Source organism: Mytilus trossulus, chromosome 9 (genome assembly GCF_036588685.1).
Source record: "Mytilus trossulus isolate FHL-02 chromosome 9, PNRI_Mtr1.1.1.hap1, whole genome shotgun sequence".
Taxonomy (NCBI): Eukaryota; Metazoa; Mollusca; class Bivalvia; order Mytilida; family Mytilidae; genus Mytilus; species Mytilus trossulus.
In genome coordinates this window covers 71,538,296-71,555,490 of record NC_086381.1, presented here as the reverse complement: position 1 = coordinate 71,555,490, position 17,195 = coordinate 71,538,296, and the positions used below count along the sequence as shown (strand labels likewise).

Sequence of the window (17,195 nt, the reverse complement as noted above, 5' to 3'; positions counted from 1 at the left end):
TAAAAAACACTCATTTAAACATTTTTCATGCCTTAAATGACTATATTTGTAGATTTGAGGGTCTATTTATGTATCATCACTGACAAAATGAGGGCTTATTTTAAAGCAGGGTTTGACTCTTGAAAATGGCTCTTTAAATTGAAGTTTCAGTCAAATTAAGTCATGTATAATTTAAAATTTCCCAATTTGATGAAAATGATGCATAATATTCAAATAAAAATGGGTTGAGGTAGTTTTGAATAAAGCCAACAATATCACTGGTATGGAATGATTGATAGCATGGTAAGGTGTGAATGTCTGTTTGGTAATTATTGTCTGACCATGACCTCATTTTCATGGTTAATAATCTTAAGTTTTCCTGATTTAGTTTGTTTATTCTTAGATACTTGATGCAAAAGGTCAAATATATTTAAAAGATTTATAATGAGCCAATACCGCCATGACCATTGCAAACTTGTACCAATGTCAACTTGTACAAGTACATTTTTAGCTCAAAGGGCAGAGTGAGTTTTTCTCATCACTCGGAGTCCGTCGTCCGTCGTTAGCTTTTACAAAAATCTTCTCTTCTGAAACTACTGGGCCAAAGTAAACCAAACTTGGCCACAATCATCATTGGGGTATCTAGTTTTTAAAATGTGTGGCGTGACCCGGCCAACCAACCAAGATGGCCGCCATGGCTAAAAATAGAACATAGGGATGAAATGTAAATTTTGGCTTATAACTCTGAAACCAAAGCATTTAGGGCAAATCTGATATGGGGTAAAATTGTTAACAGGTATTATCTATCTGCCCTGAAATTTTCAGACGAAACAGACAACCAGTTGTTGGGTTGCTGCCCCAAAGTTAGTAATTTTAAGGACATTTTGGCCTTTTTGGTTACTATCTTAAATGTTATTATAGATAGAGAAAAACTGTAAACAGCAATAACGTTCAGCAAAGTAAGATCTACAAATAAGTTAACATGACTAAAATTGCCCTTTATACATGTTATAGTCAATTTTTAACCATTTTTCAAAAATTTTAGTTTCTTTTAAAAAACCCTTTGAATTCTCCTCTGAAACTATGTGGCCAAATTTAACCAAACTTTGTCACAATCATTATTGGGTTATCTAGGTTAAAAAATGTGTGGCGTGACCCATCCAACCAAAACGTTTCAGAGTTACAGGGTTTTATTCATAAAAAAGGTGTATTTTCCAGTTTTTAGACAATTACTCAAATTAATTAAGCTTTAATTTCATGATCAGCAGCCTATTTTTTTAACAATCAATGCTTTTGAATGGTGAGGTATGGTTTTTAAAATTAGCTGCATCTGCCCATGGAGTTTTTAGTGCTGTCCTAGTGTGCAAATGTAATAATATTTTATTTGCTTTCAGGATAACTACCATGAAAGAAGCTTTTGTTACACAAAAAGTAAAGCGTTTTATAACTGCATTTGACAGACTTCTTTCAGAAGTGTATGAACATCATAGACAATTGAAATCCTATGAAGGAGTTTATTCACGATTTGTGTGTGGATTTGCAGATTTATGTTGCCTAGAACCTATGTAAGTGTGCCATAAAATAAACAGTATTTCAAGAGTACACATGTACATATAAATTGAATTATTGTCATGAGTCTGTTTCTGGTAAACTTTTAAGACTAGGAATATTTTTCTTTACATGCTTTACCACAAATTCCTGATGGCGAACAAAATGAAAGCTTTCCACAGAATCTTCTCTCTTTGTCTTGATATTTAATTTTTTGTCTGTTTTATTGTCCCATTGAATGAACACAATATACATAGCTATTGTTATAGATCTGTGTACATTATTTAGTTTATTCACTTGGACATTTCTTCTAAGAGAAATCTATGCTCATTGATTAATTTACATATTAAAGAACGAGTTGATGAAAATTCATGTATTATTACTCACATATAACTGCATGGGATCAATGTAATCAATATAAATAATTGAAATAATTGTAAAACTACATATAAAATACAAGTATACCCTAGGCCTGTTTATATTGTGATGTTGAATAGTTCTGAGTAATTATATGACCGCAAAATTTGATTTTTTTTAGTCATATATTGGTATGACGTTAACTGTTAATTTAAGTATAAGTAAATAGAAATCTATGAAATTCAAACATGAGGTTTATGACCATAAAAGAAAGGTTGGGATTGATTTTGGGAGTTTTGGTCCCAACAGTTTAGGAAAAAGGGTTCAAAAAGGTCCCAAATAAGCATTTTTCTTGGTTTTCACCCAATAACTTTGGTAGAATAAAACAGAAATCTATGAATTTTTAACATATGGTTTATGACTACAAAAGAAAGGTTGGGATTGACTTTTGGAATTTTTGTCTTTACATTTGAGGGTTATGGGGCCAAAAAAGGTCCCAAATAAGCATTTTTCTTGGTTTTTGCACATACATATAACTTTAAAATGAGTAAATAGAAATCTATGAAATGTTAACACAAGGTTTATGACCAAAAAAGGAAGGTTGGGATTGATTTTGGGAGTTTTGGTGCTAACAGTTTAGGAATTAGGGGCCAAAAAGGTCCAAAATTAAACTTTATCTGATTTCATCAAAAAATGAGTTATTGGGGTTCTTTGATCATGTTGATATGCCTAATCTAACCCTGTATTTAGATTCTTAATTTTTGGTCTTGTTTTCAAATTGGTCTACACTAACAATGACTAAGGTCCAAAGGGTCCAAAATTAAACTTTGTTTTATTTTAATAAAAATTGAATTTTAAGGGGTTCTTTGATATGCTGAACTTTATAAACATGTATTTAGATTTTAACATTTGGGCCCAATTATCAAATTGGTCAACATTGATGATATGCTGAATCTTACCATGTATTTAGATTTGGGATATTGGACTATAATAGGTAAATGTCCAATTTAAAATTTTTAAGTTTTTGGTGGAAGAAGACTTCAAGTCTTCTTAAGGCCTATGGTGCTGACTTTAAAATCATAATGAGCCTCCATATGCCGCATTCGTTTCTGTGTATTACAATTTCATAACAACTTCTGATTCCTGACACCGATTTTTACACATGATTAAGCATCTGAATCATTATATTTGTAAATTAATTTAGGATTGAAAAACAGTCGCTTTCGTAAATATGTACCCTTTTATTTATGTAAAGTTTTAGATTTCATCTCATCTACATGAACGTCATGTGTTAACTTGTAACCAGATGTTTTTACTGTAGATATTTGTAGTACGCATGCATGAATTTGTTGACATCATACTTGTTGTAACATATTTTATTTTTTGTATTCAATTAAATCATTTAAAGGACAATGTACTATTCTTTTTTTAAAGATCAATAAACAGGTTTATTCTTTTATTTCATGTATTTTACTTATAAATTTACCAAGTGCTTAATTAAAAGATAAATTGTTTATTGTTTTCTTAAACATTTCTTTTTGTTGGAATTGTTTCACATTTTTATCATTTTGGGGCCTCATAAATACTACTTTATGATTTGAGTTTTGCTAATTGTTGAAGGATGAACAGTGACCTGTAGTAATAAAAATCAGAGTCATTGAACTCTAATGGATAGTTAACTTTTTGGCAATCATTCCACAATTTTTATTTACTAATAAGTAAGTATGTGACACCCTTTTTAATTTTCATCATGCAGTTATCATGATTATATATACACATGCATGATATATATTATTTGTTTATGTGCATCCGGTAGTTAGAATTTTAAGTAAAAGACACATGAAACAGTCAAAACAAAAAGATCATAATGTTTTGATAAGGAAATAACAGGTAATTTTTTTTATTGAAGAATATGTTCCAAGGCTGAGCAAACAGTTTGGAAAAATTTAAGAGGCAAAACAATAAAATCAGAGCCAGATTTTCGTTTTTTCAAGCTTGGACTTCAACAGCAAAGAACAGATACATGTGTTTCTATTGTTGAAGTAAGTAATTTATACCAATTAGTAAAATACTGAATACCTGCTTTTACAATTAAAGGAATTTTCATCAACCCATCCTTACATGCTTATCCCAACCCCGTTCAGGGGTCATAAAACATGTATAAATACTGAGCTTGCATGGCCTAAAACTGCTGTAATATGTACCAATTTTGTTTGAAATTTGTATCAGAAGCCTCATATCAAATTGTATCAGCAATGTCTCAGAATTCAGAAAATCAGTTGTATCAGGTCTTGCCAAAAAACAGTTCTAGGACATAGAACTGTTGTTTGGCTGTGCCGTCATGTAAGAACTACAACAGTCAGGGGTGCTACTTAAACAAGTGATTTCATTATCACCTATTTCACTGATTTATAGCTCACCTGGCCAGAAGGGCCATGTGAGCTTTTCTCATCACTTGGCGTCCGTCGTCATAAACTTTTACAAAAATCTTCTCTTCTGAAACTACTGGGCCAAATGAAACCAAACATGGCCTAAATCATTATTAGGGTATCTAGTTTAAAAATTGTGTAGTGTAAAAAGTAAAATCACAAAAATACTGAACTCAGAGGAAAATCAATTTGGAAAGTCCATAATCACATGGCAAAATCAAAAAACAAAACGCATCAAAAACGAATGGACAAGAACTGTCATATTCCTGACTTGGTACAGGCATTTTCAAATGTAGAAAATGGTGGATTAGACCTGGTTCTATAGCGCTAACCCTCTCACTTTAATAACAGTCTCATCAAATTCCGTTACATTTACATGATGCGTTTAAATAAACAGTCACAATCAATAAAATAGTCAAAATATGGAAACATCAGTCATCATCGTATAACAATTTAACAGGACACAACAACATCTACTATCTACGAACACATGGATTGATTTGAGTGTCTGACGTCAGAAAAATTATATACGTCACATAAATTTGTCGTTCAATGTGCATACAATAGTTATCAAAAGTACCTGGATTATAAACAATTTTAAATTTTACATAGGCAATGAGCGCAGACAGGGTTAAAAAATCAAAAGTATGTAATAATAAATTACAGAAATCAAACTAGTCCAAAAGTTATACATAGAATTTATGAGAATCCAAAACTTTTAAAAGGAGCAATTTAACAGGACACAAAAACCTATCCATGAACACATGGATCTACTTGAGTGTCCGACGTCAGAAAAATTATATACGTCACATAAATTTGTCGTTCAATGTGCATACAAACAATTTTAAAATTTACATAGGCAATGTACGCATACAGGGTTAAAAAATCAAAAGTATGTAAGAATAAATTACAGAAATAGACCGAGATTCAAACTAGTCCAAAAATTATACATAGAATATATGAGAATCCAAAACTTTTTAAAGGGAACAATTTAACAGGACACAATAACATCTACTGTCTAAGAACACATGGATTGATTTGAGTGTAATTTGTGTGACCTGGCCAACCAACCAAGATGACCGCCATGGCTAAAAAAAGTTCATAGGGGTAAAATGCAGATTTTGGCTTTTAACTCAAAAACCAAAGCATTAAGAGCAAATCTGACATGGAATAACATTGTTAATCAGATAAAGATCTATCTGTGAAATAATTTTCAGATGAATCGGACAACCTGTTGTTAGGTTGTTGCCCCTGAATTGGTAATTTTAAGGCAATTTTGCTTTTTTTGGTTATTCATAATCTTGAATATTATTATAGATAGAGATAAACTGTAAAGGGCAAAAATGTTCAGCAAAAGAAGATTTACAAATAAGTCAGCAGGACCAAAATGGTCAGTTGACCCCTGTAGGAGTCATTGCCCTTCATAGTCAATTTTTTACCATATTTCGTAAATCTTAGTTATCTTTTACAAAAATCTTCTCCTCTGAAACTACTGGGCCAAATTAGACCAAACTTTGCCACAATCATCATTGGGGTACCAAGTTTTAAAATTAGTCCAGTTTTCTGGCCAACCAACCAAGATGGCCCCCATGGCTAAAAATAGAACATAAGGGTAAAATGCAGTTTTTGGCTTATAACTCAAAAAACCAAATGAAACCAAACATGGCCTAATTTAATAAGCATTTAGAGCAAATATGACAGGAGGAGAAATTGTTAATCAGGTGAAGATCTCTCTGCCCTGGAATTTTCAGATGAAACGGATAGTCGTTTGTTAGGTTGCTGCCCCTGAATTTGTAACTTTAAGGAAATTTTGCTGTTTTTTTGTTATTACATGTATCTTGAAATTTATTATAGATAGAGATAAACTGTAAACACCAATAATGTACAGTTAAGTAAGGCCTAAAAATAAGTCAACATGGCCAAAATGATCAACTGACCCACTAAGGAGTTATTGCCCTTTATAGTAAATTTTAAACAATTTTCATAAAATTTGTAAATTTTCACTAACATTTTCCACTGAAACTACTGGGCCAAGTCAGTCCTATTTAAGAGATTTTGGTGTTTTCTTTGATCTTTAAAATGCTAATTGCTCAGGGGTTCACGCATATTTATTAGTTAATAATATGGTATATGGAGGAATATTCTGAAACTTTCTCATTGTTCATTTGAAACATTTGTTCTTCTTAATATCTGTATTAGCTTCCTGCAATTAAGAGCACCTCCATATGGGGTATTCAATAAATTTAAAAACCTGGCGAATAAAAAAAATTATACTGATTGCCAACTCACTTATTACAATATAATATATATATTATAATAAAATATATAGTAAAAATCTATATTTAAAAAACGAAATAGCTATCCATACATATAATTTTTCAAAGAATAAACATGGACACATGTACCTCAGTCTTTCAAAAATTCATAAAATTAATTTAGAAATAATTAATGAGGCATTGCAAACTGATCAACTAGTATGATACAATGTGCATTAATTAATTTTCATTATAAAATTGAGAATGGAAATGGGGAATGTGTCACAGAGACAACAACCCGACCAAATAAAAAAACCACAGCAGAAGGTCACCAACAGGTCTTCAATGTAGCGAGAAATTCCCGCACCCGGAGGCGTCCTTCAGCTGGCCCCTAAACAAATATATACTAGTTCAGTGATAATGAACGCCATACTAATTTCCAAATAGTACACAAGAAACTAAAATTAAAATAATACAAGACTAACAAAGGCCAGAGGCTCCTGACTTGGGACAGGCGCAAAAATGCGGCGGGGTTAAACATGTTTGTGAGATCTCAACCCTCCCCCTATACCTCTAACCAATGTAGAAAAGTAAACGCATAACAATACGCACATTAAAATTCAGTTCAAGAGAAGTCCGAGTCTGATGTCAGAAGATGTAACCAAAGAAAATAAACAAAATGACAATAATACATAAATAACAACAGACTACTAGCAGTTAACTGACATGCCAGCTCCAGACTTCAATTAAACTGACTGAAAGACTATGATTTCATCATATGAACATCAGGCACAATCCTTCCCGTTAGGGGTTTTGTATCATACCATCATAACATATATGAGAAGAACATAACAGGTGTCATGCCAACAATTGTTTTTAGAATAAATGTGTTTAGGTCCGACGCAAAGACCTTATCAGTGACTCAATATTAACGCCAAAATATGCAATCTTTAATGACTTGAAAACAGTATCGTAATTATATCCCTTCTTAATAAGTCTATTTAAAGGTTTTGAAGTTTCTGAGGTGAATACTGACACCTTTGTGCTTTATAAAGAATATTTCCATAAAAAATTGGATGTGAAATACATGAACGTATAAGAAGTCTGCATGTTGAGCTATTTTTACGAATGATGTCTTTATACCGATGATAAAATTTAGTAAATGTTTTGACTAGTTTGTGATAACGAAAACCCTGGTGTAATAATTTTTCTTGTTAAAATCTAAAACATTGTTACATACACCAGCGAATCCTACAAGTTGAAATATATAAACACCGTTAGATGGTGACAAGGGAAGGTCACCATCTAAAAACGGATAATTAAAGATAGGAAAGGAAAAATCATCCCTTTTATCATAAATTTTAGTATTCAGCTTTCCGTTAGTGATATAGATATCAAGATCTAGGAAAGGGCAGTGGTCATTGTTAGTATTAGCTTTATTTAAAGTAAGTTCAGCAGGATAAATTTCATTAATATACATACTGAAGTCGTCATTATTGAGAGCCAAAATATTATCCAAATATCTAAAAGTATTAAATTTGTTTATCAGATGTTGTTTTGATGGGTCTTTGCTTATTTTTGTCATAAATTGTAACTCATATAACAATACAAAAAGAGGTCTGCAATAAGTGGTGTTCAGTTAGTCCCCATTGGAATTCCGATAATCTGACGATATACGGAATCTATGTTATCTAGTAAAAATTCAAGGGCATATATAGTATCAAAGCATGTCCAAATAACATAGTTTTTTTGTTTATTGCTACTAAAAATGACCTAAAAGAGTTTGAAGATATATATATATTCACATTCTGATTTTTTGAATGCCCATTTGATTAGGTGTGTGAAATTTTTCTTAATGAGAATGTGAGGCAATGTGGTATACAGGGTAGAAAAATCAAAACTTTGAACAGATTCAAAATCACCAATATAAGCATGCAATTTATCAAGTACTTCCAACGAGTTCTTGACACTCCAAAAGTAATTTATTCCACTATTTTCGAAGGCCTTATTTGAACAATTTATTATAAGGTTTTTAATTGTACCAAGTGTGCTGGTAAGAAGAATAGACAATTTAGTAGTTGAACAACGGCTTGAAGACGAAATAAATCTATATTTGTAAGGGGTTTTGTGTAGCTTCGGAAGCCAATACATAGTTGGGACTTGCATTGTATTTGGCTCTGCTTGTAAAGCGGTGGCTAAAAGTTTATGTTTGTTACAGATTTCGTTTTCTGAAAATGGAGTCAGTTGGAATGTTGGTGAATTGGTGATTTCCTTTTTCAGAACCTCAATGTAAAATTTACGTCAAACAATAATAATATTATTTGCTGCTTTATCGGCCGGGACAAAAACAAATTCCTTGGCTAGTTCTTTTAGTTTATGTTTGATACGAGAAATAGGTTTATTGTGGTTATTGTTAATAGTAAAATGTTCTTTAAAATGTTGAATACGTATATCAACTATCTTCATTACTGAATTAAAAAAAGAGTCCAAAGATTTTTTGTCAGCTTTTTCCCGTTTTATCCATTTCATATATACAGTAAGTATGGAGTGAGTCGTGGATGATATTAAGACACTCATTCCAATTAATAATTGACGGGGGACGATATTTAGGTCCTTTACTGAGGAATGATTATAACCAATCATCAATAGGCAATGATAGCGGTAACTCTCCCACAAGATGGATTGAGATTGAGAAATTAATTGACCTAATATAAAACCATTATTGAAGAGGCAAAACTTTTGAATTCTAGATACAACAGATTTCATTAATAAAATAGAGCCACACAAGATAAAAAGGGAATGTATTATATAATTGCCTATACTGTAACGTTAATGTGATCATTGTTAATTTAAAAGAAATGGTTATCAATGCAGTAGAATTAATTGATATACAAGAATATCCTTTAAAGATTCCCAACAAAAAAGGTTTACCTGCATTTGTTAAATTATTTCTAAGAAACAATGAATTTGGGTTTAATGGACAGTTATACAAACAAATTATAAGAGCACCCATGGATGGTTTTATGGTCTTCAGAAAAATTCAGCAAGTAGAAGATTTCTTTAACATAGTGTATGACATTGACCCTCTACTTAAGTTCACATGATGAAGTAGAAGTTGGGGGACTTTTAAAAGGGGACCCATGCTGCAAAAAAGTTAGCTTTAATTATATAACAAACAAATCCCATAACACTCTCGCAAAAATTGAAAAATCTTTGGTTGTATATTGGTATCATGTTGGCGTCGTCGTCATCCAAAGACATTTGGTTTTCACACTCTAACTTTAGTAAAAGTAAATAGAAATCTATGAAATTTAAACACAAGGTTTATGACCATAAAAGGAAGGATGGGATTGACTTTGGGTGTTTTCGTCCCAACAGTTTAGGAATTCAATTTAGGGGCCTAAAAAGGCCCAAATAAGCATTTTTCTTGGTTTTGGCACATTTCTTTAGTTTAATTAAGTGAACAGAAATCTATGAAATTTTAACATTAGGTTTATGTCCACAAAAGGAAAGTTGGGATTGATTTTGGGAGTTTTTTTCCCAACAGTTTAGGAAAAAGAGGTAAAAAAAATCCCAAATAAGCATTTTTCTTGGTTTTAGCACAATAACTTTAGTATAATTAGTAAAAAAAGAAATCTTTGAAATTTGAACACAATTAGGTTTATGAACACAAAAGAAAGGTTTTGATTGATTTTGGAAGTTTTGGTCCCAACAGTTTAGGAATTAGAGTCCAAAAGGGTCCAAAATTAAACTTTGTTTGATTTCATCAAAAAAGGAATTATTTGGGTTCCTTGATATGCCAAATCTAACAGTGTATTTAGATTCTTAATTTTTTGTCCTGTTTTCAAATTACTCTACATGATTAAAGTCCAATAGGTCCAAAATTAAACTTCGTTTGATTTTATCAAAAATTTAATTCTTGCATGATATTCTTTGATATATATGCTAAATCTAAACATGTACTTTTTATACGACCGCAAATTTTGAAAAAATTTTCGTCGTATATTGCTATCACGTCGTCGTCGTCGTCGTCGTCCGAATACTTTTAGTTTTCGCACTCTAACTTTAGTAAAAGTGAATAGAAATCTATGAAATTTTAACACAAGGTTTATGACCATAAAAGGAAGGTTGGTATTGATTTTGGGAGTTTTGGTCCCAACATTTTAGGAATTAGGGGCCAAAAAGGGCCCAAATAAGCATTTTCTTGGTTTTCGCACTATAACTTTAGTTTAAGTTAATAGAAATCTATGAAATTTTGACACAAGGTTGATGACCACAAAAGAAAGGTTGGGATTGATTTTGGGAGTTTTGGTTTTAACAGTTTAGGAATTAGGGGCAAAAAAAGGGCCCAAATAAGCATTATTCTTGGTTTTTGCACAATAACTTTAGTTTAAGTAAATAGAAATCAATGAAATTTTAACATAATGTTTATGACCACAAAAGGAAGATTGGTATTGATTTTGGGAGTTTAGGTCCCAACAGTTTAGGAATTAGGGGCCAAAAAGGGACCCAAATAAGCATTTTTCTTGGTTTTTGCACCATAACGTTAGTATAAGTAAATAGAAATCTATGAAATTCAAACACAAGGTTAATGACCATAAAAGGAAAGTTGGTATTGATTTTGGGAGTTTTGGTCCCAACAGTAGGAAAAAGGGGCCCAAAGGGTCCAAAATTAAACTTTGTTTGATTTCATCAAAATTGAATAATTGGGGTTCTTTGATATGCCGAATCTAACTGTGTATGTATATTCTTAACTTTTGGTCCCGTTTTCAAATTGGTCTACATTAAGGTCCAAAGGGTCCAAAATTAAACTTGGTTTGATTTTAACAAAAATTCAATCCTTGGGGTTCTTTGATATGCTGAATCTAAAAATGAACTTAGATTTTTTATTATTGGCCCAGTTTTCAAGTTGGCCCAAATCGGGGTCCAAAATTAAACTTGTTTGATTTCATCAAAAATTGAATAAATGGGGTTCTTTGATATGCCAAATCTAACTGTGTATGTAAATTCTTCATTTTTGGTCCCATTTTCAAATTGGCCTACATTAAGGTCCAAAGAGTCCAAAATTAAACTAAGTTTGATTTTAACAAAAAATAAATTCTTGGGCCTCTTTGATATGCTGAATCTAAACATGTACTTAGATTTTTGATTATGGGCCCAGTTTTCAAGTTGGTCCAAATCAGGATCTAAAATTATTATATTAAGTATTGTGGAATAGCAAGTCTTTTCAATTGCACAGTATTGTGCAATGGCAAGAAATATCTAATTTCACAATATTGTGAAATAGCAAATTTTTTTTTAATTGGAGTTATCTTTCTTTGTCCAGAATCAACTTAAATCTTTGTTATATACAATATACAATGTATATTCACTTTTTACTACCAACTGATAAATTTAAATAATCTTTACCATTCAGTGATAACAAGCAGTTTTTTTTTACATCTTAATATTTTATGATGTATTTAAATGAGTAGTAATTGTTGCAAACTCTACTAGAATATTTTAATTGAAATTAGTTTTGGAATAAGGGAAAGGGGGATGTGATTAAAAAATTGGGTTCAATTTTTCTCATTTGAAATTTCATAAATAAAAAGAAAATTTCTTCAAACATTTTTTTGAGAGCAGTGGCGGATCCAGAGGGGGGGTTCCAGGGGTTCGCACCCCCCCTTTATTTTGGTCGATCAATGCATTTGTATCGGGACATATGTTTTGCACCCCCCCCTTTGCCCTGGGATAGCACCCCCCCTTTGGAAAATTCCTGCATCCGCCCCTGGAGAGGATTAATATTCAACAGCATAGTGAATTGCTCTAAGAGAAAACAAAAATTTTAAATTCATTTGAATACATTCATTCTGTGTCAGAAACCTATGCTGTGTCAACTATTTATTCTCATTTGAAATTTTATAAATAAAATGAAAATTTCTTCAAACATTTTTTTGAGAGGATTAATATTCAACAGCATAGTGAATTGCTCTAAGAGAAAACAAAAATTTTAAGTTCATTAGAACACATTCATTCTGTGTCAAAAACCTATGCTATGTCAACTATTTAATCACAATCCAAATTTAGAGCTGAATCCAGCTTGAATGTTGTGTCCATACTTGCCCCAACCGTTCAGGGTTCAACCTCTGCGGTCGTATAAAGCTACGCCCTGCGGAGCATCTGGTTTCAATTTTGTAAAACTGCTTTATTTTGGGGCCAAAAAGGGGTCTTACAGAACCTACTCCTTTGATATGTTGATACTGATGATAAAATGGAGGTCAAATTTGATATTGACGATTTTCACATTCACCATTCATCAGTAATGGTTCATGTGATATTGCCAGGACACAAATAAATGTTAATAAATCCGGTTTGCTGTCGTTGTGACCATGGTGACAGCCTCTTGTCCTACATAATAATAATAGTAATAATAGTAAAAATTTCTATAGCGCCCTATATAACAATAAAATCACTCTAAGGCGCTTTACATATATATATACATGATAAAAATATAATAAGTTAACCACAAAACAAAATGAAATAAAAAATGTTATGGTTAAAAGAACTAAAAACGTATATATGAAAGATATATGAACATAAATAATTATATTGATAGAAAAATAATAGAATTAAAATCAATAATAAGTACCAAAAAAAATTAAAACATAGAAAGCGAAAATATATTAAAAAATTTAGCAGAAAGATTAGGATAAATAATTGAAATGGTCATGAAAACTTTTGCTAGAATAAAAATTGGACGAAGAAAACAAAAAACAAAAATCACAGCACACTTTCAAATAAAAGGAATAAGAATTAAGATAACAGCTTATTAAACGCAAGTCTGTAAAAATATGTCTTCAATTGTTTTTTAAAACACTGAACAGATTTAGAGTGACGAATTTGTACAGGTAGATTGTTCCATAGGGTAGCGGCAGCACGATTAAATTGTCTTTCACCATACGTTTTTGTTCGGACATGTGGCAGTTTGAGTCTAAGGCTGCCCTCTGATCGTAGTGCCCTAGTTGTTGTTTGGAGATGTAATAGTTCCTGTATATAGTTCGGGGCAGTTCCTTGCAGTGCCGTGTACGTGTAGACAAGGATTTTGAACCTTGGCCGGAATTCAACAGGGAGCCAGTGCAGTCCAGCGAGAATAGGTGTAATGTGTTCTCTTTTCCTAGTTTTCGTAACAAGACGGGCTCCAGTGTTCTGAACTCTCTGAAACCTTTCAATTTGACACTTGTTAACGCCTAAGAGTAGACTATTTGCGTAGTCAAGTCTGGAAGTTACAAGGGAATTAACCAGAGTTTTACAAGCATCCTTAGAGATGAAATGTCGGATTCTTCCAATGTTGCACAGATGGTAATTACACGATTTTATGATAGACGCAACTTGTTTTTCCATGGTAAGACGGCTGTCAAAATAAACACCAAGATTACGTACCGATGTGACACTATTGATGACATTTTCACCTACTTTAAGTTGGAAAACAGGCATGTTCTTCGACTGATGTTTCGATGAAAAGATGATCAGTTCCGTTTTATCCTGGTTTAGTTTCAACAGATTGTTTGATATCCAAATGCCAATTTTTTCCAAACACAATTCAAGTCTCTTAACGTAGTTGTTCCAGTCATTGAGCGGTTTGATTGTCATGTAGACCTGTGTGTCATCTGCATAGCAGTGAAATTTGAAACCATGACGACGCCATATATAAAACCAATTGGTCTCGAAAAAAGACAATACAGTTTAGGTCCGAGAACTGAACCTTGCGGAACTCCGAATGGCAGATGACTGGCGTTTGATCTATCCGACCCTATAACGACTCGCTGGTTCATGTTGGTAAGATAAGAACGAATCCAATTTAATGCTTTTCCAGTTATCTCATACGAATGTTCGAGCCGTTGAAACAATATTGAATGATCGATCACATCGAATGCTGCTGAAAGATCCAGTAATACCAACACCATTGATAATTGTTCATCTAGTGCTTCCACGATATCATGGTTAACACGAAGCAGGGCCGTCTCAGTTGAATGATGTGGCCTATACGCTGATTGTAAAGGATCACGAAGCCTGTAGTTGTCAAGATGCTGATCAAGACGTTTATCCACTACTTTTTCCGACAATTTTGAGATGAAAGGAAGATTAGAGACTGGCCTATAATTCCGAAACAATTCCTTATCAAGTCCAGGTTTTTGTCGAGCCTTCGACTTTAGTTGAAAAAGCGAGACTAAGCGATCCTACATTCCGTCGGCGGCGGCGTCAACAAATATTCACTCTGTGGTTAAAGTTTTTGAAATTTTAATAACTTTCTTAAACTATACTGGATTTCTACCAAACTTTGACAGAAGCTTGTTTATGATCATAAGATAGTATCCAAAAGTAAATTTTGTAAAAATAAAATTCCATTTTTTCCGTATTTTATTATAAATGGACTTAGTTGTTTCTGCCAGGAAACAAAACATTCACTCTGTGGTTAAAGTTTTTAGAATTTTAATAACTTTCTTTAAACTATCCTGGGTTTGTACCAAACTTGGACAGAAGCTTGTTTATGATCATAAGATAGTATCCAGAAGTAAATTTTGTAAATAAATAAATCCATTTTTTCCATATTTTACTTTTAAATGGACTTAGTTTTTCTGCGGGGAACCATTACATTCACTCTGGTTAAAGTTTTTAAAATTTTAATAACTTTCTTAAACTATCCTGGGTTTGTACCAAACATGGACAGAAGCTTATTTATGATCATAAGATTGTATCCAGAAGTAAAGTTTGTAAAAAAATTACTCATTTTTTTCTGTAATTTACTTTTAAATGGACTTAGATTTTCTAACAATCATAAAATAGTAACAAGAGGAATATTTTTATTGATTTTTTTCCTCATTGTTGTTGAACCTGCGATTTACAGCAAAAATAGGCGAGACACTGGGTTCCGCGGAACCCTTAAACATTTTTTTAACAAAGGTCTTACTAGCGCCTCTTTAAATGTTGAAGGCACTACTGATTGTTCAAGCGAAGTGTTAATGATGTTACCGATAAATGGAACCACAGCATCCATATTTTGTTTCAAAATATGCGTCGGCAGAGGGTCAAGCTCGCATGACTTGTTCGGTGACTTGCTGATGATTTTAAAAACTTCATCGCTAGTTGTGCGTTTGAAACAAACCAAAGGGTCACCATTAAACGGAGTGTCTTCAGCCAAAGATAACTCTCTGTTAAAGGAATGTTGCTGACTTAATACGTTTCTGATTGTGGTGACCTTATTGATAAAGAAATGTGCGAACTTATTAGACAGTTCTGTGTTCGATGTTGAGGTTGGTAGAACAATATCATGCTGCTTACCCATCAATAAGTTTGACAATTTAAAAAGTTGTTTGTGATCACCTGAGCAATCCTCGATTTTCTTGGAGAAGAAATCTTGTTTAGTTTGATGTAAAAGTTTGCCAGTATTTGAACATCTTTCTTTGAAGATTTGTCGGTGTATCTCTAAACCAGTTTCTCGTCATTTTCACTCAGCTCTCCGTCTGTTACGTTTAGACTCACGGAGTTCATCTGAATACCATTGCGTGTTCGGACGAAGAAGCACAGATTTTGTTACGAGAGGCGCATGTTTTTCTACAACATCCCGAAGCTCCGAGTCATACTGATTCGCTAGTTCATCAACAGATGGATTTGTTTCAGGGATATCAAGAACAATATCCTTTGACAGCTCAACTTGATCAAAGGTTTTCCATTTACGGAAAGTGAAAGTTTTACTTATTTTCTTTGGTTTAGCACCAGCCAATATGGCTTGAATAGCATGATGATCACAAAAAGGGTTACCCTGTGCATCAAATAAATTCGGTTCATGTACCGAGGCTTTGGTTCTCAGTAAATTTGACTCCGACCTTGTGATAAAAAGATCGAGTGTGTGTCCACGAATGTGAGTCGCTGTGGATATGTGCTGTGTCAGGTTGTGGTCTTCCAAAGTTTGTAAAAATTTCATAGCATTGGAGTCATTTTTGTCGTCCACATGAAAATTGAAATCGCCGGTAATGATAAATTCATGTGGGAAAGTACAATCCAGTCGAGATAAGAATTCCATTGATCGAAAAATAAGCTAGTTCGCAAGTCATTTGACTTTGATGGTGGAGGCCGGTAAATGACACAAAACTTTACGCATGTTTTAGCATGGCAAAACGAAAAATCCATGTGTTCGAATTGATCTATGCAAATGTCATTATTTGGAAGACATTCTATGTTCATGCCCTTTTTAAACATAATAAGAGCGATACAGCCACCGCGCGGATGCTCTCAGTTTAATTGGAGAAAGTCATAGCCTGTTGGTACTAATTCTTGTTATACTGACTCGTCTATACATGAACCTAACCAGGTTTCTGTTATTGCAAACATGTCCAGTTTATTTGAAACAACATAGTCACTAATTGAGAGTGCTTTGTTCTTAACTGATCGACAATTTAAGACAGATATAACAAAATTGTTGTTCGTGTTTATTTCATCTGAAATTAAACTGTTCGTTTTCGGAAGTGGTATTTTGGCTAGATTCGCGATGTTGGCACCATGTTGTTTGTGACATATTATATTCTGTCTATCATAATGATTGATCTTACTTGTTATAACAGGTATCGCACAATGAACACTTTTCCCT

General features: G+C 32.8%; 1 protein-coding gene across 1 annotated transcript in view; it reads left to right on the top strand.

The window, feature by feature from the left end:
* LOC134683346 (uncharacterized) overlaps positions 1–17,195 on the top strand; it is a 46,517-nt gene that overhangs the window by 11,332 nt on the left and 17,990 nt on the right. The window contains exons 2-3 of the mRNA XM_063542595.1: positions 1,374–1,544; positions 3,794–3,926. Coding sequence (XP_063398665.1) covers positions 1,374–1,544; positions 3,794–3,926 — 304 coding nt within the window. The remainder of the gene's footprint in view (positions 1–1,373; positions 1,545–3,793; positions 3,927–17,195) is intronic.